This window comes from Miscanthus floridulus, chromosome 2 (genome assembly GCF_019320115.1).
Source record: "Miscanthus floridulus cultivar M001 chromosome 2, ASM1932011v1, whole genome shotgun sequence".
NCBI classification, from domain to species: domain Eukaryota; kingdom Viridiplantae; phylum Streptophyta; class Magnoliopsida; order Poales; family Poaceae; genus Miscanthus; species Miscanthus floridulus.
Window position 1 is genome coordinate 105730182 of NC_089581.1, and position 23774 is coordinate 105753955.

The 23774-nt window shown below is 44.9% G+C and overlaps 1 protein-coding gene across 5 annotated transcripts; it reads right to left on the bottom strand.

The window, feature by feature from the left end:
- Positions 1 to 5254: 5254 nt before the first annotated feature.
- Positions 5255 to 8801, bottom strand: LOC136539304 (uncharacterized). Of its 5 annotated transcripts, none has more exons than XM_066531257.1 (7): positions 8285 to 8801; positions 8096 to 8170; positions 7287 to 7419; positions 7075 to 7202; positions 6925 to 6990; positions 6084 to 6197; positions 5255 to 5522 (listed from the first exon to the last, which is right to left on the bottom strand). In XM_066531257.1, the coding sequence occupies exons 1-4, from the start codon at positions 8696 to 8698 to the stop codon at positions 7114 to 7116; spliced, it is 711 nt and encodes a 236-aa protein (XP_066387354.1). In that variant the 5' UTR covers positions 8699 to 8801; the 3' UTR covers positions 5255 to 5522; positions 6084 to 6197; positions 6925 to 6990; positions 7075 to 7113. The 5 variants fall into 5 exon arrangements, with proteins under 5 accessions (XP_066387354.1, XP_066387351.1, XP_066387350.1 ...); XM_066531254.1 differs by having other exon boundaries at positions 5255 to 5519; positions 7075 to 7211; XM_066531253.1 differs by having other exon boundaries at positions 7075 to 7211.
- Between the last annotated feature and the right edge of the window lie 14973 nt (positions 8802 to 23774).

The window sequence follows — 23774 nt, forward strand, 5'->3', positions numbered from 1 at the left end:
GTGTGTCAATAAAATCCACATAGGTTGACTTGTCGTTTCCATTATTACGACGGCCACGATTAGGGTATGGTGCCTGCTAGTTCTGCGCCAATTCCCTTAACAGCCTAGCATTCTCTGCCGTTGCGTTGACGAGTGCGGCTATGGCATCTGCCATAGTCGAAGGCATTGGTGGAGGATTTGGGCACTCATCATCGTCATGCGAGCCACTAGCACCAGTTCGGGTGATAGGACGAGGCATCTATTAGAGAAACACATTTACTTACATTATTCTTTATTAAAAGTATTTAAAAGGTTTCATGCTACAAAGGGTTCTTATTTATATTACATGTCTTGTATCCCACAAGACAACCCTTGGTTTTCTAGGAAAGCAGTAAAGGAACTACTACTACTCCAAGCTCTCAGTCTTCATCATCCGTGCCCTGTATCGGACAAAACCTCATCTTCATCTAAGAAGTACACTAACTCCTCAGGATCCTCCTCCTCTTCTTCATTCTCGACTTCTCCTAGAGCTACAATCATTTCTTCATCTGTAACTTCACCATCCCCATGAGGAGGATGAAGTTGAGCATACATCATGTGGACATTCTCATGAAGAATGGCATTGTCCATCTCCAGGTCTTCTACGTAGAACTCCAACTCATGGACGCATTCATTGGCCGCATCCTCTCATGTCCAGGCTTCATTCCATAGCTCCATGGTCATGGTGATGCCCTTTGCAATTCCGCCAGCTCTTCTTGGTCTTTGGCATGAGCTCGACGAAGAGTGTTGAGCTCCTTGTTAAGGTTCTCGACGTTGGTGGGGTTACTTGAAGATCCTTCCTCTCCTAGGTTCTTAGAACTTCCTTCACCAAGCTCGTGGTTTCTTGGTGCCAACTTGGTGACGAGGGACTCCATGAGGTCTGGTGGACTTGCGTGCGGTTTTCTTGGTCTTTGCCATAGCCTTGTAGAATTTAAGGTAGGACTATAAGAATAGCTTGAGGATAATGGAGGTTAGCAAGAATGTGATTGACATTACTTACCCAACCACTATTAAGGGGAATTATTATGCAAATGTGCTCAAGCATGATGCATGAATCGATCTTACGAATCTAAGTACAAAAGATTTATATAATCATAAGTACTAGATTTTTAATACATAGGACAAACCTAATCATATTATCCGCCACAAACTTTCAAATAAGACAGGATTGAGGCTAGATCAAAGGTAAGAAGAAAGAAATTTGAACTTTAAAATATCAAGTTTACTTTCTTTGATCCAAATCAATTTGAAGGTTTTCCAAAGTAACCTACAATGATCTTAGATGGAAACTGCTCTGATACCAGCTGTGGCAGAACCTCCTAAGGAATCGGGCCCACAGTGCACCTATCGTTGTCTTAACAGACCTCGGATAGCGTACACGAGTTCCCAACAACTCAACAGGTCTGTCGGGTGTCCTTCGGGAAACCCGAATCATCCACGATTCTCTTTTCAAACAGGATCCCAATCACAGTCATTGCAGATTACAACAGTTTATTCAAATATATACATAGAGTAAAGATAGCGGAAGTCTTAAGATAACATAGTTACAAACCAGTTGTTTTCAAACTTACAATACCATAAGTGTCATACAACCATAGTAGCGGGATAATATTACATTAACTTTATTTATCATACAAACTAGTGCCTTGTCCAAAGGCCATTCATCACTCCTCATCGTCATTGACTTCAAACACAGACATGCAGCAGGGACCAAAACAAGCCTAGCGCATGCGACTCACCTGCAACAAGGGTTAACAAACCCTGAGTACAAAGGTACTCAACAAGACTAACCCGACATAACGGGATGTAAGACTTTAGAGATGCAGGGGTTTGGGGCAAGGTAAGGATGTAGCAAGATTCAAAAGTTCTTTGCCAAAAGCTTACTATTCTTCATTCTATTTTCAAGTTTTACCACTAAGTCCTTTTTGTTCATTATCTCAACTAAATATACATTTCCCATAGTCCATTCCTTCTCATTCCATTCTTTTTCTCATATTTTAGTAATTCACCAGTCCTGCATTGCTTCTGTAATGAATCGAGTCTCCATATCCGTGGAGCACCGGCAATTCGAATTGATTCAAGTCCCAGCTGGGGATTCCTTATCACACGACATATGTAGAACTTAATCTTGCATATATCAACCTCGCTACCGGATCCTCCTATACTAAGCCATCTCCACACCACCCGAGAGCACAGCACACCTCAAATCCGGCCACATTCCAGCCACGAGGGTACACGCTACTCCCGCCATCTCTCCACTCCTAGTGCGTGGGCATTCGTCTTAGTATCGGATTAGCCGAAGTAGGCTTACCGGAGTATGTGACCAGTACTACAAAGTGTCTCGTTCAGAAGATCCACAATGAGTGGCCTTTAAGCGACATAGTCGGCAACATTACCCAAAATTCAAGATAAGTCACCCGACTAGTCTCTAGTTCATTCTATCTTCTTTCTTTCTTTGGCCAGTATGCCATCTTTGATTGTATCAAAACTTTTACTTTGAAAGCCTACCATAAAGCATACTAAGCATTCTACGCCTTTGTAAATGAATACATCTTCAAGGATGGTAAACAATTAACAAGGTAGGCAATGCATCAAGTAGGTAACATTTGAATTAATCAACTTAATGCAATAAGTAACATAGGTGATAAACTTTTCAAAGTAAACAAGGTAATGGCTTAATGCATAAACCGGGGCTTGCCTTCGTTGACGATCTCAGGTTCCGGATCAGTACCACTATTATCGAATCCCGTGACAACCGGGGATTCTTCCTAGAACTTGCTTCAACTAGAATTGTTTCACTCTCGAGTTCTACACGAAACGATAACTATATGCTTTAACATGATGATAATGTAAACATGATGCTTTCATGGTACATGAAATGTAAAAACACCTCGCAAAAGATTTTATTTCACGGTACAGTTGCAAGCCAACAAAACCAACTTGTAATCCTACCATCAAGAACCACACATGTGACTTGACCAAATGGATCTTGAAACCCTACTAGTCACAAAACATGACCAAAACAAGATTCAACAGTAATCAAGCACTTAGGGTTTGTCTTTATCTATTTTTGAATTAATTTGGAATTAATCCCAAAAATGAACTTGTTCCAAATGACCTGAAAATTTTATGTAAGATTCCTCATGACAAATTAGTGTATCAAAACAAATTTCATAATTTTTGGAATTATACAGTGACCTACAAAAATCATGGAAATTGCATTTTTCAATTAATGGACTGAATATTTGAACATTAAAAATTTATTCAAATTTCAAGTTTCAAATTTTTAAATCATACTAGAACATGTACAGAAGCTACACACAAAATTCAGAATTTTTGGAGCTATCATGAATTTCCTACAAATTCCCAAAGTTTCAGCACTATTCATAAATTCAGAAAATAAAAATCTTCACTGTTCTTCTTCCTCACTCGCACTGACAGCCAGGCCCCACTGTTAGTGACTCAAAGAAGTCACGGCGGCGCTGCCCTCACTGACCGGCCTCAAAATGCGCCGACGGTGACGCTCCGGCGAGACAGACCTCACCAAAATGATCTACACCCTACTACGAACCCATCCCCGTCCTTGGAATGGCAGAAGGTACATCGGAGAAGACCCCACGCCGGCCATGGCGGCTCGAGCACGTCGGCTCACGGCGTAACCCCGACAAGACTACGGTAGAGTCAAAAGCGAAGTGAACTTCACGTTCAGTGGCTCACCACGGGCACGTCGGTGGGCTTGGTGAAGGCGGAGATGGTCTGGAATGGCCTAGCCACGTCGAGGCGATGGTGGCGGAGCTCCGGCCGGGCTCGGGGAAGAAGCAGTTGCGCCGGGCGACTCCGGCCAACCCAAGTGGCGTAGGCAAGCCGCAGAGAAGCGCAAGGCCGAGGCGATCGCATAGGCGTAGCTGGGCACGACGGATGCTGCTCGACGGAGGCTACGGCGAGCGGCGGAGCAAGCTGGTGGCGGAGCAGAGCAGAAGGGGAAAAACAGGGAATGACGACGGCGGCGGCTGCTATTTATAGACGGGAAGGTGTTGCCCTGGCGTCGACAGCGCACGCCCAGCACTCGCCACGGCACCGGCTGCGTGTCAACGTGCGAAGAAGCGGCGAAATCCGATCGGCGGTGACCTCCGCGTGGCGCCGGCGGCAAGCAGAGAGGTGGAGGTTGATTTTTGAAATAATTACAGAACTGCCACTGCTGTCCATTTTTCAAATTACTCACAAATTTTCTAAAGAAGTTGAAAATCTCCAAAAATGAAAGTTGTTCAATTTTTCAAACTCTACAACTTTGCTTCTAGAAATATTTTCAAATTCTGCCTCCATTTTGAAATTTGAATTTGGGGTGCATTTGAGCATTTGAATAATTTCAAAATTACTCCAAATTTTATATGTAAACTTGAAAAACTTTGAATACCAAAGTTGATCTACATAAAATAATCTCCAACTTTTCTTTTTGCCTCAACCCCAAATTCCACATGGATTTTGAATTAGTCAAAAGGGGCAAAAAGGACTTTTATAAATTGAATTTGAATTCAAATTTGATTTGTCTTCCTTTTACTTAAATTTTGATTTTTGACCAGTAACATGGCCCATTAGGGTTATTTGAGTCAAATGACACATGGCCTCACATGATCACATGAAATTTGACCCTTGTGGTCATGATCTTTATTTAGGGTTTTTGAAACACATCACATGAAATAACAATATTATGAAATAAACCTTATTTAGTGAATGCATTCAAAACTTTATACTATATGAATGCTTTGCAATGCACATAATGACATGTCAATTTTTAGTGCTAGGTCAAAACACCAGAGGTGTTACAAACATGTGCAATTGCCATGTCCAAAGTTTGGTTGCTATAAGGTGCAGTCTCTACTGCATCGCATAACGAGTGTGGCAACAAGAATTATGTCGCAACACCAAGAAATGGTAGCAACATGTGCAATTGCCACACCCAATATTTGGTTGCTATAAGATGCTCTCGCTATTGCTACGCATAACAAGTGTGGCAACAAAGATTATGTCACAACACCAAGAAGTGGTGGCAACAAGTGCAATTGCCATGTTCACCGTGTTGTTGCTATAAGGTACGGTCTTTATTGCTACGTGGATTGTTCATTGCTATAGGATATATTGCCATAAAATTTTTGGTTGCCAATAGCCATTTTTACAATGCTTTTAGTTTAGTGCCACCAGACAATATTGCAACACCATCAATTAATTAGAAACTCAATAGACAACAAAGCATTTGAATAAATCAATTAAACCAAAATAGACAATCATTCATTTAATATACAATCCATTGAAATAGTATCTACAATCCAGTTAAATATGATACACTAGGAACCTCACGAAATCTCAAAACTTGAAGCACTGCAGCATTTTCTAACATCTCTGCAACACTTGCAACCTTCCTAGCCGTGCTTGCACATAGCTTGTTTGGCAATTTATAATTGCTTCAGTTGATCACTCCAAGCACTCCATTAAGTTGCATCTTCCTGCTGAACAAAAACAATCACGTTGGCTTATGGATTAGCAAATTTATTAACTTCAGCGTACATAGAAAAGATCAACTAAATAAAGTAAAAGTGATTAAACAACATGATCAAAGTTCACTTCTTGTTCGTAGAACATAGATGTTTAGAGAAATAGTGATAGTTCTACATTATGAAAAATAAAGAGCTAGAATATTGCTAACGCCACGGTGGCATTTTAGGTGAAGCAAATTAACAACAAAAAGCAGTATAAAAAAAATTAAAGATTCACAGAAAAAAGAGAGACAAATTTACAGGGTTATTATATTATTTAATCCAAAAAGATCAAACTTATATTGTTGAATACAACAAGGATCCTTCTGCACTTAGCATGTACTAGAAATCAATACTAGGTTTCAACCTGAGCTAACAGAAGGAGCTGGTAAAGCAAATGTAAACACAAAAACCCGATGAAAAGCCTAAAGCACAAAAATTTCAGCATGAGCCGGCCGTGTGCCCGTGTTAACGCAATGGTAAAATACAAAACAAGATAATTTGTAAAAACTATTGTCAGTCCCTCTCACTTACAAGCGGACCCAGTGAAGAAGCAAATCGATGGAGGTTGCGTCCAGGGACAAGGACCTATAATCGCTGCTCCAGAACTAGTGGTGCAATATTAACACCAATGCATGCATGAGGACCCTATGTGTTTAAAAAAATATTGAGAACATATTCTTGTAAATGAATCATCCAAAAATAGGGTCATTGAGCACCAAAATAAAAGAGTTAATAGGTCCATTCATGTTCAAAAGGAGTACATTGGCTGGGTGTAAAATAGCTAGCAACCTACAACATATCATGTGCGTATATGCAGAGAGCAAGCCATTTAACCAATTTTCAGTCTGTACAATTTCTTATAGCCCAAACTGAGAACAAATTCTTTTGTTGCATATATATATATATATATATATATATATATATATATATATATATATATATATATATATATATATATATATATATATATATATATATATATATATAGGCCTACTATCCTGTAGCTGGCTACAGAATAACTTATTCTGTAGCCACTTTGAGTTATGATAATTACTATGTTAATTTACGAGATTATAGTAACTCCTTACTAAGTGGTTTAATATAACGTTATGGTAAATATCCCCATGTGTTATAGTAACCCAACTATCGTAAATATGTATTGATATTATGGTAAATTAGTATATAAAATTATAGTAAATGGAGGTGGCTACAGAATAACTTATTTTATAGCCGGCTACTGAATAGCCTCTCCCTATATATATATATATATATATATATATATATGAAATTGCAAGCAATTGTAAGCTGCATAGCTGCATAGTAAAATTTTTGAAAAAAAAATCACAGTAAGTGAAAAGGAAGCTAGAGGTACCTGCAGATAGCCCTAGACCTCATCACCTTTGCTGCCACCATTCATCCAATTTTCAATAGTGAACACCTGGTGTGCATGTTTTTGAACCATTACCTAGTGTGTATGTGATTCATTATATCCCTGATATTTATCAAGTGATGCAGATCTTACCAAGCAGCAAGGCAGACAAATCAATCCAATTTGCATATCCTAAAGTAACGTTTGCTCTGCTGCTGGAGGCCTCTTATATTTCTGATATTTTCCCCCATCCTTCACATAAGCCTCCTGGACACCAAGCCCTCGGGTCTCTCCCGGCAAGAATTAGCTACTTTAAAAAAAAAAAAAACTGGACATGTATCACACAAGCACACAGAAACACTTACCATGGATTTTGGGGTAAATTTGGTCTGGGCCATCATCTTTCTCCTTGTCGCAGCACATGTTGCAGTAGTGACATAGACGACTGCGGGAGCCTAGGCGAGGCAGTCCATGCCCTCTGCCACCAGCGACCGTGGCCTGTTAGTATTGTTTCAACAAGAACCAGAGTAGCTTGCAAGTCATGGTTACTGAAGATTCAAAACACATTATACATGTTTCCAGTTAAACGATATTATCAAAAGTAAAGATGTTAATCATAACTTGATGGTTGCAGTAGTAGAAAAAATTGATAATTGCAGTAGTAGAAAAAAACTGAACTAAACATATATATACTATTTTTAGATAAAAAGCATTATCAGCAATGGCATATGCTCAGAAAAACTTAACAAAATCATTGGGAATGGGCATATGCTCAAAATAACTACAAAATCATTGGCCATGCCATTTTTGCAGCAGCAAGAGAAACAAAAACAAAAGCACAGCATTGCACCCCCAACGACATTGCCCAGTATCAGCATCAACTCATCTTAGAAGAAAGAGTAACATATGCACAAAGCCTCATTTATAAGAAAAATGTAATTCATCATAGCATAGTGCCCAAAGCCTCTGCAAATAAGAAAGTAAATAATCATCACAATATAATTCCCATGCCTTAGTTGAAAAGGAAGCAAATAATCATCGCAGCATAGCTTTTCCAAAACATCACTGGCAGTGACAAGTATGCTCAAATTAACTGAGGTGATATCATTGACAAGTATGCAATGTTGACTTCTAGTGAGAGAGGAAACGAGGGGATCTATTCATTTTCTTTTACCACAACAGGAGCACTTGGAAGCCAGACATTGAGCAGATCGTGGGGAAAAGAATGAGGGGAAGTGGATCTGTGGTCCTGCACACCAAAGAATAGATTTTAACCTTGGGAATCTAAGGAATAAGTGAACAAGCAAGCATCAATCGACATGGCAGAGGATAGGAGAGGAAACTGAAAGAGAAGAGAAATCACCTGGCTGCGGAGGATGGGGTCGTCGGTCACGACCTTCTCAGTGGCCGGGGAGAGAGCGGTCACCGGGACGAAGCCAGCCAGGAGGTTGTCGGTGGCGGCGTTCTTGGCGGCCAGGACGGAGCGAAGACGAGCGAGAGACAGGGGAGACGGCGGCGTTCTTGATGTAGGATATCTGAGCGTTCTTGGCCCGCTGGCGGTGCACCCAGCGACCCCACGCACCGCCGCAGCCTGCTGCCGCCGGCGCCCTGCTGCCCCACGCGATGTCGCAGCCTCCTCGCACCTAGCGGCCGCCGCGGCCTGCGGCCCCACGCGCCGCCGAAGACTGCTCGCGCCGCGCACACCCGGCCCTGCCCGCACGCGCCCATCCCCGGCCGCCGACCCGCGCCGTGCACGCCCAGCCGCCGCCCCGCGCATGCGCCGCTGATCCCCCACACGACCGGCCGCCAGCTTTCCCTACGCACCTCGGCCTCTCCTGCGCGCCGGCTGCCAACCGCGCCGCGGCCCTTCAGCTAGGTTTCACGATTCGGTAACGGTAAACCAGCCAGCCAACGATAAACCAGCGCCAGCCAGCCCAAAACAGACAGAAACCTACCATAGATAAACGCTTTGATTCTACGGGCGCCAATTTGGCCGCCAAAACTTTTCATTCAATTTTCTCTTGGCTGCATCTAAACTTTCTTTTTATTATATACATCTTTTTACTAATTCACTTATATGATGTTATTAAAATAAAAAATAATTTCTTGAAAACATGTGAATCTTTAGAGAATATTTGATATGACTATACGAGAGATGTATTTTTTTTGTGAGTAATATATATTACCACTTTATTAAAATAATTTGAATTACTTATGAAATTTTAATAAAGTGGGACCATATATCGTTCACAAATAAAATATCCCTCACTTAATACTATAACTATGTGTGAGACGTATCTATTTATGAATAATGTACAATATCGCTTTGTTAAAATCATTTAAAATTTTTATACAGAATGATTTATTATTCAAAGAGTAATTCAAATGTGAAGTAATTCCAATAACATGACATAAATACATTTTGATTCCTAAAAAGTACCTTATTGGCAAAATATTAAAGTTATTTAAAATATAGAATCTAAATCCATCTAACTGATCGATTGAGTGTTGCCAGGGATTTAGAAGCACGAATCCCTGTTCCATGAGTCCAGGATATTTCAGATCGGACATAGGTTAAGTTCTTCGTCAAGAAAGAGCTCCGACTCTTAATTAGCGAAGATGAGTATATCTATATCATCGACATCAACCTCACTATATTTACAGAGACGCTTAGATGGCATCCACAAGCTCTCTGGTTAGTCATTAAGATCAATTTCGCATAAGATTAAGTTAGTGATCATGTCTAGGCTAAGTCTAAGACCTTGTTAGTCTAAGATTTATTTCAACACCGATATCACTTTAGCAGTTTTGGAGATGACACCACCGGCAAAGCTTAGTGACCGGTGGTGAAGTTTACTCGGTGTCTAGCAATGTTGATGTACATATAGGCAATGGCTCATATAACTACTCACCCCGTTCCAAAATAAATGTGCATCACGTATTTCAAGAGTTAGACAAACCTCATGTTTGACTAGATTTGGCACTTGTACATGTTTGACTAGATTTGACACTTGGACCTGTTTTTGTAATCCGCACCCTCCTAGATCTACATGACTTATTTGTTTGATGAAATATCTGCAATCCGATGGTTTTGTGTTCAGCTAAATTGAGGAGAATTAGATTGTTTAGATTAGGTGTGCCCCCTGAATTGTTTCTTTCAAGTTCTTGCTTGTGTTCTTCATTTCATAGGTAGGGATTAACCTTTTTGATGAGGTCAACCGGATTTGTGATACGGTTGATAATCAGAGAAGTCATGGTGCTAACATTTTAGGGTTCGGGTCTTTTCGATCTGAAGCCAAATTGGAGTGTCGTACTCCAACAAAATGATAATTAACTGACTTTAATTATAGTTTGTATAGTTTCCTAACCAACTTTAGATATTAACCGACGTGGCAATATGTTTTGGGACCACAAGCTTGCTATAAAAAATTCAAATTATTTCAATATAGTGGAATTGTACTTTTTTCACAAATATGTACATATCTCACGTAGCTCCATACAAACTATGTGACTCATGTGTTAAATTCATTTTTTTTTGAAATATCCAAACTACCTTAGATGGAGAAAATTTCTAGGTCTCGATAAGATCAACAATGTTATAGTTGATGACTTTTTTTTGTTTAGAAATGTTTGTGGTCCTAAAATTATATTTGATGTGGTCCTACGCTTTTTTTCACGCCTGGCGGGTGCAATGGCGCCAGTGCAAAACTGAGCGCGCTGAAAAGCGGTCCTAAGGCCTACACGACAGAGAGACACAGAAAAAAGCGCGCGGGCAGAGGGCACCTCCCCGCCCGTGACTCCCAAATCTCACAACCTTTCCTCTCTTTCGCATTCCATTCGTCGCTCCCTACCACCATAGACTCCCTCGCAGGTCACCGCTGTCAACTCCCTCGCAGGACGTCGTCGCCACCAGAGATCCTAAGCTCCGCCACCGGGACTCTTCACGGCAAGGTCGTTCCACCGCCGCAGCAAAAACGCCATAAGCTCATAACCCTAGGCCCTTCTAACCCTTTGGCTGATCTGTGCTTCGCCGACAGGCAGCGCCACTGCATGGACTCATCTGTGCGCCGTTGCTGCTGTAGGTCCTCGCATGACCATCGCAGGTACTAGCAACCTAACCTCTCCTCTTCCAATCAACTAATCCCAATTTTCCCCAAATCATACCCCAGAAAACTTGTCGATTTGTGTGTCTGCTATGTACATCATTTCGCTTTGCCGTACGCCAGTCTAATATTTCCGCAAGATTGAGCGTAAGTGTCGGGGACCAATACTAGGATCCTCGAAGAGGAGGAGCTAATGACCATCAACATTGACTCATCCGAGCAGTCAAAAGCGCGACTACAGCTCCAACCGAACCCCTAACGCGCAAGCTTCGCTTCTTCTGGACTCTGGGAGAGGGCACCGCCTCGCCCGACCTTTGGGTCTGCGCTCCGCCTCACCCGACCCTTGGGTCTGCGCTCCACCTCGCCTGACCCCTGTGTCTGTGCTTCGCCTCACTCGGCCTCTAGAGGAGGACTCCGCCTCGCCCAACCCCAAGGTCGCGGGCTCCGCCTCGCTGGACCCTTAGGCCTACGCTCCACCTCACTCAACCCTTGGGTCTACGCTCCACCTCACCCGACCCTTAGGTCTACGCTCCGTGTCGACATAATATCGTCGACAATCCTCCGAGGGGTATCCCACGAAGGTAGATTGATCGATAGAGATACGTGTAATCGAGAACAAGAAGGCAACAGAGGCACACGAGTTAGATTGGTTCAGGTCATCAGTATAACGTAATACCCTACTCCTGTGGTCTATTGGATTGTATTGGCTATCGTATGATATTGCGTGAGTTTGGAGGGAGGTCCTTGCCCGCCTTATATAGTCTGGGGGGTAGGGTTACAAGTCGGTTAGATATGAGAGATAACCTGAAAGTAATAACAGATTACAGGAATTTTTTGGATCATACGTATCCTAACAGATCTCGTAGTATCTTTAGGATATCTTCCGGGTGTGCAAGGCTTCGTCTTGTGGGCTGGGCCACCCCTGGGGACGCAGCCCATGTGGTCTACCCTGGGTATCCAGGGTCGTACCCCCCACAGCTAGTCCCCGAGCACCTTGTACCCGTTGTGCAACGTCGTCTTGAGCTTGTTCGATCAGGTGCGAACAAAGTCGAGCAGTCAAACTCATGGTCCAACCACCATGATGAGTTGTCGAGTAGTTGTGAGCAATTGCCGAACAGCATGAACCGTAGTCGAGCAGTATAACCCAAGTTCGACTTGCCATAAGGGTGTAAGGAGCTCAAGTTTAGAATAAAAAATTTCTTAGTAGTGGACCAAATGTGCCCACTTAGAGTCCGACCATGAGAAAAGGAGATAGTCTTCTTCAGCTTCAAGAGGTGCGGAGTCTTCCAGAATAAAAGCAAACACATTCACTGCGAGGTGAAGTGTGCCCACTTAGTCCTCGAGACTGGCAGTAGATGACGTAGTCATGTGGTGCCAGGGTCCAAAGTAGAAGAAAAGTAGAAGACCAGCCGAGTAGGCAGCCAATCTCCGAGCGTAGCCCCAAAATGAGAAAAAACACATTCACCGCAAGGTAAAGTGCGCCCACTTAGTCCCCGAGCCTGACAGTAGGTGACATGGTCACGTTGTGCCAGGGTCAGAAACAACAGTCAACTTGGAGAAAATAGAATCGCGGAGAAAACACCGGAGTAATGGCTGTACGTAGTAATTACTGAGCCATAATGGTTGGTAGAGATGTCGGCGAATATTTGGCGAGCCGTAACAAATTGTAGACATAAATCAGCGATACGGGACGGGGTTGCGCAAAGGCCCCGATAACGGCCCACCTTCAGTTGCGGAGAATTCGGAGAAGCGCAAATCGCGGGAATAGTTTCCCAAAATCCCTCGAATGCGAAAAGGTGGGGGAGTGCTTTAAAACTATGTCGCCAAACCCCGCGCTCCCACCTTTGCCACTTTGTCATTTTCATCATCTTCCTTAGCCCTCGCATTTCTAGATTCACATCCACACACGCTTCCGCTGCCAGTCCCCATCCAGATCTAAGAGATGGCGCCGAAGAGGAGAGTTGTGAACCTAAATAAGGCGGGTGCCGGAGCCAGCCGTGATGAAGAGTGGGTGCCATCGCGCATGGGTGAAGTGGAGCTCGATAGATTGGTGGAGGCGGGTGTTCTTCCTGACCGCGTCACCACCGGATGGCAGCCAGCCAGTGGTGAGCCCTTCCCAATGCCTCACACTAATGAAGTAGTGGTGTTTGAGGATTATTTTTGGCAAGGATTGGGATTTCTTGTTCATCCTTTTTTGAGGGATCTATTGGAGTTCTAGGCACTTAGTCTATGCAATCTCCACCCAAACACCATCTTGCACATCTTGATCTTTATCCACTTCTATGAAGCATATTTGGGGATTCTTCTACACTTCAACCTCTTCTGACACCTATTCTGGCTGAAGAAGAAGGGCGATAGCGGTTTCAAGGTGGTCGGTGGAGTGTATCTTTAGCTGCATGATGAAATGGTGGGCGAGTACCTTACTATGCCGCTGAACACGTCGCTGAAAGGGTGGAACGCTAGGTGGTTCTACATGAAGCAGAGCCATCCTACCATCCGCTATGATGCCGACCACATCCCAGAGAACCAGAAAAGTTGGTCGGAGAAGCCAAACAGTGCTGATATGGAGCAAGTGAGGGAGCTCCTTGGCCTAATAAAGGGCGTGAAGACCAACGGTGGACTTGTAGCGGCGAGCTTCATAATGCGCCACATCCAACTCTACAAGGAGAGGGCTATGGTAGAACCACCCGAAATAATACGCTTATGGGGGTGCTCGTCTTCCACCAGACACTAAGCACCCTGAAAGTAAGCTACAGCGGGCGGTATCCGTTGGGCACACCCCAAGGGAGAACCCAAAAGATCCACATTTTCCCCAAGGATCTAATAATGAGAACAAAATATGATACTTGTCCATTTCATACAACAAAGTTTCTTAAAATTACATTATTACAATATCAAATGTCAGAGTGTGGAATGATAAACAGCGGAATTTAAAATAAACATCTAACAATAAGAATGAGGATCCATCTGAGCCCACCAGAAGAATCCTCCACACAACGGTACTTGTCAAGCATCACCTGCAACAGGGGTAAATAAACCCTGAGTACACAATATACTCGTAAGACTTATCCGACTAGTGAGAATAATTTCCCAACTCCAAGGAATATGAGAAGCTTTATGGTTTGCTGGTTTTCTTTTAGCAGAAAGCAATACTAATAGTGAGTCCTTATTTATGTTATTATTATCAGCCGTATTAAGTTATTACCTAGCCAGTCTATATAAGCACCTGTTCTACTTTCAAGCAAGAGTTGAGTAATTAGTTCCATTTCTTCTCCTTTCAACTTTCAGTTCTTACTACGATGCTAGAGTTAAGACAAGTCGTACCGACTCGGCGGCGATTCGTGAACCAATGTGCCTAGCTAGGTGCCTCAAAAACACACGCCCTGCTTGTATGAGTCTTAGACTCAGTGCGGTGCAAGGAGCTCCACCGTCCCCGCCTCCAATCAGTCGATCCAGAAAGAGTCGGATCCATGACAAGAGAGCAACAAGTCTTCCCTGCGCCCATACCCAAGTATGCGCTCGGGACAATAGATCTTTGACTTGCCTAGTGTTTGTTGCAATGATCGGTCCTTAACTGACATAGACAGGGAAAAAGTGTAACCGAGCTATGCCCTGTTGGCCACAGGACACAACCCCTTACACCCACCAGTACCCAAACCATATCCCTACTCGGTCACCATTTCCTTTTCCACCATTTTATCATGAGTGATCATATTTGTCACCTAATTGCGAGTAACGGCAGGTTACTCACGCTACCGGTATCCTGAGCATAGCAACTACTCGACCTATACTAGTAGGACTCATGGATAGATTTATTCATGCATGTAGTTACCACAAAATGCCTATAACTTAAATGCACATCATATATATATGCAGTGATCATAAAATAGGGGTTATGCACCAAGGCTTGCCTTGGGCAGGCGATGGGTCAGTGAGGTCAGCACCAAATGGCTCCAGGGCTCCCTCCTGCACGAGGATCTCCTCCTCGTACTCCTCAATGACTTTGTCGTACTCATGTTCGTCGATGGGCATGAATTCTACCAGCTCATGATCTACATGCATGAAATGATGATGCCATGCTTAGTAACATAGCAACAACTCTTAAATAAAAGTACATCTGTTTAACTACTAAGCTAGCGCTACCGACCACGGTGCTATGTTATCTATTGCTACCAATAACAAGTATGAAGTATGGCATACATTATTATAGCAACTACCGGTATTCTTACTCCTAATGCTGATTTGCGCTATATATGATAAAGCAAGGATAATAGCTACTCTATTTATCCTCCTACTCTAGGGCTACAAAATTTACAGCAAGTACATAATAATCTAGGGAGCCTACTAAAAAATTTTCATAGCCATATCTATCACCAATCTACCACAAAAATGCCTACAATTACTAATCCACATAATATTAAGCTCTCTACTTTGAATTTATGACCCCACCATTGTCACAGATAACTATAATCTAACTGTACTAACAAGTAGATGGTATTTTTGCGAACCTAACAAAATTGGTCTCACTATGTTTGGACAACTACCCAATTTACTATAATTTATCAAAGTTCAGCTAGAAGTTATATTGAATAAACGATGGTAATTCACTGGAGAATTGAAAAACGATTTCACCGCGCAGCCCACCAGCGATGGCTTGGCCCACCCCGGCGTCTCACCCGCGTGCAAATGTAGTGACCGGCGTGGCCCACCTCAGCGGCGCGTGACGCGACCCATCTTAGGCGGCCCACAGTGGAGCCGCGCGTGACTAGATGATTAGCGAAAAAGTCCCCGTTCTCTACCTTATTCGCACAACCCACTAGAATACTATTTCACTGAGTCACAGAGTTTGCATCTAGGACCCTACTTCTATTCGAATTCATGTTTTACGAAGTCCCTGGCCGAACTAACAGGGCCGCGGCCTCGCCGGCCAAACACTAGCGAGCACCGACCTCTCCGACACACACCAACATCCCCATGAGCATCTACGTACCATGCGCGACCGATTGAGGTAACAAATGCACAGAACAGCGCACCACGCAGGCGTGGCCACATGCCGTGGCGGGATCTGACCGCGGCAGCCCGACACCAGCAAAACCACCTACCCGAACGCCTCTACTGCTACTCGGTAACCAACAACAGTCTAAAAGTAACCACCTTGAAGCCCTAATTGAATAGCTGCTGTGCCCAACCGAGCTGGCCATAGGAGCGGCATCAAAGCCAGTTCACCAGTGGCTGTCCCCTCGCTCTGGTGAGCCTCAGCCCTAATTGAGTCAACCAGCTACTCTAGAAGCAAGAGGACCTCACCAGCGATGCGACGGACGAGCTAGGTGAAGTCGTGAGGAATGACAATGGTCTGGCCACACACGCGAGGTGGTTCTAATTCACGCCGACCATGGAGAAGATGTTCCTGGTGACCTGCTGCACCGTCAATGGGGCCACTGCACGGGCAAGGCAAATGAGTCAAGGAGAGGCAACAGTCATGCTCAATTGAAACAAAAGAGCAAGGAGCAATGCCCCGGGCTGAGAACTCATCTCGCCAGCCATGGCGGACTACTAAGGGGATAACTCTCCCCATTACCTCATCGAAGGAAGGAAGCCCATCGAATTGACTCCAATTGGAAGCTAACTACTCTAGCTATTTGGGCGCACGGTGAATTGGAAAGGGATGGATGGTACATGGCCAATTTGAGGGCAACGACGTTCGGCTTAGAGGTGATAATGGCAATGGTGAAAGCTTAAATCAGCGCCCAGCAACATACTACCGCCCTGGGCAAGTTAGGCCAAACGCTATACTCCCACTCGTCCTCTAAACGTGGGCAAATGCAAGGGGGGACAGGCTCCTAGAGTTAGGCCTTGGCATGACATGGCTGGCCGGTGACTCTCCAGACGAGGCGACGGGAAGGCGTGGCATGCACACGTGCACAACAGTGAAGACAAGGGCCGGCGGGCCAACCCATGCGTGCGCAGTTGCAATGTCAATGAGAGCAGTGGCTATGCAAGCGGTGTGCATGAGCGTGCTCGGGCGAGTGGCGACACCAATTTGGATGAGCTGAACACGCGTGGTAGACGCGATGGTGAGCAGTGGCGCTGGCGAATGTGATGGGATGGTAGAGCATCTAGACCCACACGGACCCTAGTGCGCGTGCATGTGAGCGAGTCATGAGCCAGGTGCGCAATAGCGCATGATGACCGGGCAACAGTGACGGCCGAACGGCTAGCACGCTACGACGACAGACGGCAGTGGCGACTGGGCGTGTGCGCGAGCCGCGCTAGAGCATGGCGGTCAGGAGGTCGTGGCTAGCAGCACAGGGAGACACACATGTGGATGTGGCTGCACCGGCACGATAGTGGCAATGTGGCCGGCGCGACAGCGCTCGCTGGGCGGCCAGCAATGGTGCTAGGCCGAGCAGCGATGGTGACCATGGCCAGCGTAGGCTTCGTTCAAAAATACGTGACTTGCACGCTTTTTAAAGCTATTGAAAAATCCTACCTGATGGTCCAAACGCCAAACCACTTCTTCTATACATAAGAGGGTACGTAGAGCTATCGACCTAAGCCACGACATCTCGCCACTTCTTAAGCCGATCGCTCTATAAAAATTGTTGAACATGGCTTCGTCAACCCATTTACAGACTTATGCAGAATGGCTAAACCTCGAACGGTTTCACGTCGAATTCCAATTCAAACCTACTTGATATACTAGCTAGCGAACCTTGTCCTCGACCGCACATATTTTATCATCGCCTATGAAGTTCGGCTACCCACTTTACTATGTTCTGCTAATGCGTTCCGTAGCATTTCTGCCCGATAAAAATTCATTTAGAATCCTAAGTGATAGTATGAGACACAAAATATAACCTTCGTTTCATGTTTCAACTAAATGTTTCAAGCTCCAAATATACTCTATATTACACGCCTTTACACACAAGTTGATGCTCATGCAGGGTTTTTAGCAAAAATTGTACAACGTAACACCGAGAGTGTTACAAGGGCCCACATGGGCTTTGACTTTAAGGGGGACACCGACGGCACCCGGGAGAGGTCGGAGGCGCTGTTGAGAGATGAGGTTGTAGAGCGGGCCACAGAGCTATTCGCTCCATTGGCCCCGTTCCGGGTGTTAGGGCAGACAAGACCCTTTAACTGCACAAATCTGTCCCCTCAGGTAACCATCTCAATTGTTTGTTCCTGATACTTTTAATCCTGTAGCATTGCTGAGCAGTGAACTGATTCACTTATGCAAAGATCCATTCATAGGAAAGAGCAGTGTACTTCTTAGGCGTGCCGAGGGGAGTAGATGCCCGGCCACCAACTTGGCTTGAAGAAGATGCAGCTGGCGCCTCGTCTAAGTCTAGAGGCACAGATGCTGGTCGAACAGAGAGTTCTCCCCTAGTGTCGGAGAAGGTCCAGGGGAAGAGGGTAGCGGCAGATGAGATAGCCCGAAAGAAGAGAACAACGGCGGGTGCCGCTCTCCTCAAGCCTAGTGGCATCTCGCTTGGCGGTGATCGGACCACTCGGACGTGGAGCACCACGGTGTCTGAGTGGTCGGATGATGACAAAGTGCCAGTGGCTCCTCCACCAAGCACGAATGCGCCTCCACACAACACGTGCATGGAAGTACAATCGAAGAGAGGCGAAGAAGTCCTTGAGTAGCGGACGAGGGGAGTCCCCGAGCAGTAGGCAAAGGGAAACCCAAAGTAGTGGGTGGAGGAAGTCCTAGAGTAGTGGGCGGAGGAGAGGCCGACGGTGGAGAAGGCGGGACCTCCACCCTAGAGCATGGGAGTTGACCCTATGGCCATGCTTGGGGGCTCAAGTAGGCTGCACCGGTTCAAGAAATTGTACCGGCAGACCAAACCATAAGTATCCTTGCCTTGGAGTTACTTTGCTATCGTTCCTTATCCTTTTTGGCGATTGACGAGCTGATCTGATGTAGAGCGAGGCATATGGAGGATCTAGCCTCACCTGTCTAGAGTGGCGAGTAGCCAAGGGCTGGCCCCAGGGTGGCAGAGATGTAGGTGGACCCCATCCCAGAGTCCCTAGGTGCTCGGCAGCCTATGAAGGAGTCAACCGCCCCTTCTATTGGACTTGGCAGTGATGAACGGTTGGCATCAATGGCGGATGGGTCGGCGGTAGCGCCTGAGGCAATGGTGGGAACCGCCGGGTCCTCGGGAGCAGAGGCTGGAGTTGCCAGCGTCATGTTGGAATCTAGAGCGAAGAAGCCTATGGTGCTAGAGGAGCAGACGGTGCTCCTTGAGGCGTCAGAGGGTGTGGTCGAACACACTATCTGACCACCAAGCCCCTGGTGGTGCCTCTAGCTACGATGGAGGAGGACGAGGTGGAGGAGATCGAGCATGATGAACCTCGACCCCAAGCTGTCTGAATCTTCTGAAAGCACAGCGATGAGGTGGTGGTTGTCGAGGAGGAGGACACCGCTAGGGAGCTCAGGAGACTAGAGTCCGCCCTTGCTGGGGTGATGAAGTAGATCAAGGTTAATACTGCTTTTGGAATGCTCCTCTTTGACGTTGGAGACTGAAGTTCTTCATAATCTTGGTGTTTTTGTAGGGGATAACTCAGACTACCGAGCAGCGGGACCAACTGATACAGAGGATGGAGCCCCTCGCCGAGGAGAATGATAAACTCAAGGAGGCGATGAACCTTATAGAGAGAAACATCCAAATGGCCTAGTGCGAGCGAGACCTTACGGAGTCCAACACGTGGGACCTAGAATACCTAAAGGGCATCCTGTCTGAGCAGCTGGCGACCATGTCCAAGCAGCTATGTGGCAAGTCTGAGCAGCTGTTAAGTGCTTTCGAGCAGTTAGAGTAGAAGTTCGAGCAGCTCAGGAACGTATCTGAGCAGAAAATAGGTATGGCGTATCGGTGAATGTACTTTGTATGGTAGAATAGCCATATTTTTGGTGATGACTGTTGTGCTTGTAGAGCAAGATGCGGAGCTCAGCCAGCTGCACCAGGTCATCGAGCAACTCCAAGAGGAGAAGGCAAAGGAGTCAGGCCAAGCAGATAAACTGGCCAAGGAGCTAAACAGTGACGCCTATAGATTATCTTGGCTCAATGGATTCTTGTGACGCCCGTAGATTATCATCGAAGGGTTAAGGCATAGTTCGATGTGCTGGAGAAGGATGCTCGAACCCATAGGGACAAGTTTGATGCCATAGTTGCCGGTGTCAAACCAGTGCTCGACTGCATCAACCTGGAGGTGGCTCCTCAGCCCGACGGTAGGCCACCATGTCCGGACACCATCATCAAAAGGTGCAAGGTGGCGTGGGAGAACTTCAAGAGCTTCAACCATGATGCCATTGTGACCACCATTACTCATGCCCTTGTGGTGGTTTGGTCCCATTATTCAGCCGTTGACCTTCAAGCGATAGGAGCTAGGTTCGCCGAAGGGATGGGTGAGGTGAAGCACCAACAACTGGAGGATGAGGTGGAGGATGCGGTGAAGAAGCAAGCCAGTGACATCGACCTGTTCGACGAGATGGACGGCGATGGCGAGGCTCAGTGACCCGCTCAGAGAATATTAGGTGTAACATCTAGAGAGGGTAGTTAGAGCACACGAGAGCGTAGAAGACATTTATGTATGTGCATAAATGTTATAAAGTGCATGTTTATGCAGTTTGCTGGTATTTGTGGTGAAGAATTGTTGTAGTAATAACCCTAACACAATTATACATAGTATAAGTAGCATCCGAGCAGTTAGTTCATTACTAAACTCTTTGGCCTTAGCTAGCCCATAGTCCATAACGTTGAGCGCAGAGCCCATGCACATGTAGGAGGAATAGGCATCACCAAGGAACAACAACCGACCACCCATAACGCAGAGCGCGGAGCCGTAGCATGTGTAGGGAGAGATCAGAGACTAGGTCTTCTCCATAGAGCGTAGAGCGGAACATGTGCTACTCAGTGGTTGGCAAAATAACTTGGAGATTAAACATAGTATAAGTGGCGTATGAGCAGTTAGTTCTTTACTAAGCAGTTGGCCTTGGCAAGCCCATAGTCCATAATGTCGAGCGCGGAGCCCGTGCACGTGTAGAAGGAATAGGCATCACCAAGGAACCTTAGCTGACCACCCATAACATAGAGCGCGGATCCTGTAGCACATGTAGGGAGAGATCAGAGACTGGGTCTTCTCCATAGAGCGCAGAGCAGAACGTGTGATGCTCGGTGGTCGGTGAAACGCTTCGAAGATATGGAGAAATGTGGTCGATGATTTGGAGAAACCTGTTCGGCGAAATACATTGGAGATTTGGAGAAACATGGTCGGTGATTTTAGAGAAACTTGTTCGGCAAAAATGTAACACCCTAGGTGTTAGCCTTGCATAACTTGACTTGCATAACATGAGCATGAGCATCAAGCATTCATAAACAAGCATTTACAATTGAAACATTTAATTGAAACAGATGCAACATTTGCTTGTTATTGCATGTTTCCTTATACATATGCAAATGACCAAGAGTGTATACATGTAATTAGTTGATATGGATCACAACAACATGTAGCAACACATAGGTTAGCAAATAGGACATTGTTCATGAAGGTTACCTTCATGACCAAACACTTAAGATTTCATGTGTTAACCTAGATGGCACTATGAGTAACTAATACATGAAATGATTGTATGACCTTGCAATTAGCTTAAACATGTTTAGAGTATCATTATGAACAACTTTGATATTCATGGTTTGGGGTAATTAGGTCATTTAGCCCTAGTTTGAAGTGTACCACCATTTAAATGTAACATGTTTGACCAAGTTTGAACTATGTGTTAGGGACCTTGCATGGAGGTGGTCACTAAAGCAAAGTTGTAGTATTTGATATAGTGAACAACTTTTATTTTTGGGTTATTGACTGGTTTAGCTCCTAACATACTTGAAATTAGCTCACAAGAATCAGCAAAACCAACATTTCATCACTTAGCGAAATCTTCTAAGTCCTTTTTAACTGACAGTGCTGACAACCCAACTTGGAGATGGTATAACTTGGTTTTGGTTGTGAATTAGAGCATGATTCCTTAACAAGAATTGGAGTTGGTACATTGATCTACAAATTTGGTTTAGACTTTGTGCGCTAATACTCCACGGATTAGAAGTTTGATCTTCGTTAAAACTCGCTGTCAGGCGGCCATCGCGTTTTCTGATTGAACTAAATTAGTTGATTCAATGGCCGACTAGCTCAGAGCTGAGCCGCCGCGTGGTGGCCAGCGGACGCCGCGCATCGCCGGCGCCCTACCGCGTGTGGCCAAGGCAGGCCAGCGCATGCCTTAACCTTCCCCGCACTCACCCACACTCAGCCACGCACGCCATTCGCCTCGCCTCGGCTTCCTTCCTCACCCGCAGCTGCAGCCATCCCCGCACCGAGAGCCACCATTGCCATTGCCGATGACAGCTCGTCCTCGCCGCTCCTCTGTCACCGCAGCAACTCCACCAGCCCACCCGTGACTCGCGCCCTCCACCAGTGCTCGCTGCTAGTGCTCGGTAAGCTACAGCACCACGCACCAGCTCACCGGAGCCCCATCGCCGACTCCGTCGTCATGGCCACGCCGCCACAGTCCACCTCTTGCTATGCTAGCTTGCGCGCTAGGTTCTCCAGTGTTCATAGATGCTCATCCGAGCTCTAGGTTGAGCCGCCGTGACTTCCACCGGTGTACCGCCGTTGTCTCACCTCGTCGTGCCGCCATGAGTGCCGCCACAGTGCGTAGCTCCGTCGAGAGTCTCAACCAAGTAGATCAATGGGTATAGGAAGTCGTAGGGGTCATACCGTGTAGACGTCACTACCGGCGAACTCGCCGTTGACGAGTTCTGGCCGTGCCAGCAGCGCGTAGTGCCACTGCCCTGTTTTGGGTCACTGACATGTGGGGTCGTCTGACTTGCGGGTCCCACCGGTCAGCGACAGTAGGAATTAAGATAGTTCATTTTGATTCTAGATTTCATGTGTTTTGTAATTTTTAGATCTCTAGTTGTATAGCTTCAAAAATTGTGAAATAAATTTGGTAGTATTCCTTAGGAAGTGAAGTAGTTAAGAAAAATATGATCTTGACACTTACAGTAGAAATTTTGGAAGATTTAAATTAAAATTTGAAATGTGTTTTTGAATGCATGAAACTTGTTTATTTTATATCTAGAGTTCCTGTGCTCCAAAAATTATGAATTTTTTGTGGTAAGCTATTCTTGACATGTATGAGCTCTGGTAAAATTTGAGGATCAGTGCACGTATAGATTTGTAGTTATAGATTTTTCTTGTATAAATAGGTAATCCTTGTATGAATTTTTATAAATTATTTAGGAATCCAATATTCATGAAACTTGTTGGAGGTCATCCTAGTACCAAAAGGATGCTAAGAAAAATATATAATCTGTTGCTTGACACTTTTCACTAAGGTTTTCTATTTATGCTATTTTAAGCCTTTATGCCTTGTGCTTTTTGTATAGAATGTTTTACTGTATAAAATAGCATGAAACTTTCACAGTAGTCTTTTGGTAGCTTTAGTAAGGCACTGTAAATTTTTAAGAATTTATGATGCACATTTGGTATATGTTTATTATTTAACCTATGTATCTAAGTAAAATAATAAAGGCATTTAAATAAATTGTTTGGCTTTACCATTAAGTGTTCTTGAATATTTTTGGTATGCTTGAACTGTTGGTAGGCTTTGTGTTGTAAAAATTTGAATACTTATATGAAGTAGAAGTATTGTTGCTTCATAATGCGAATTGGAATAGTTTCCGGATAGATTCT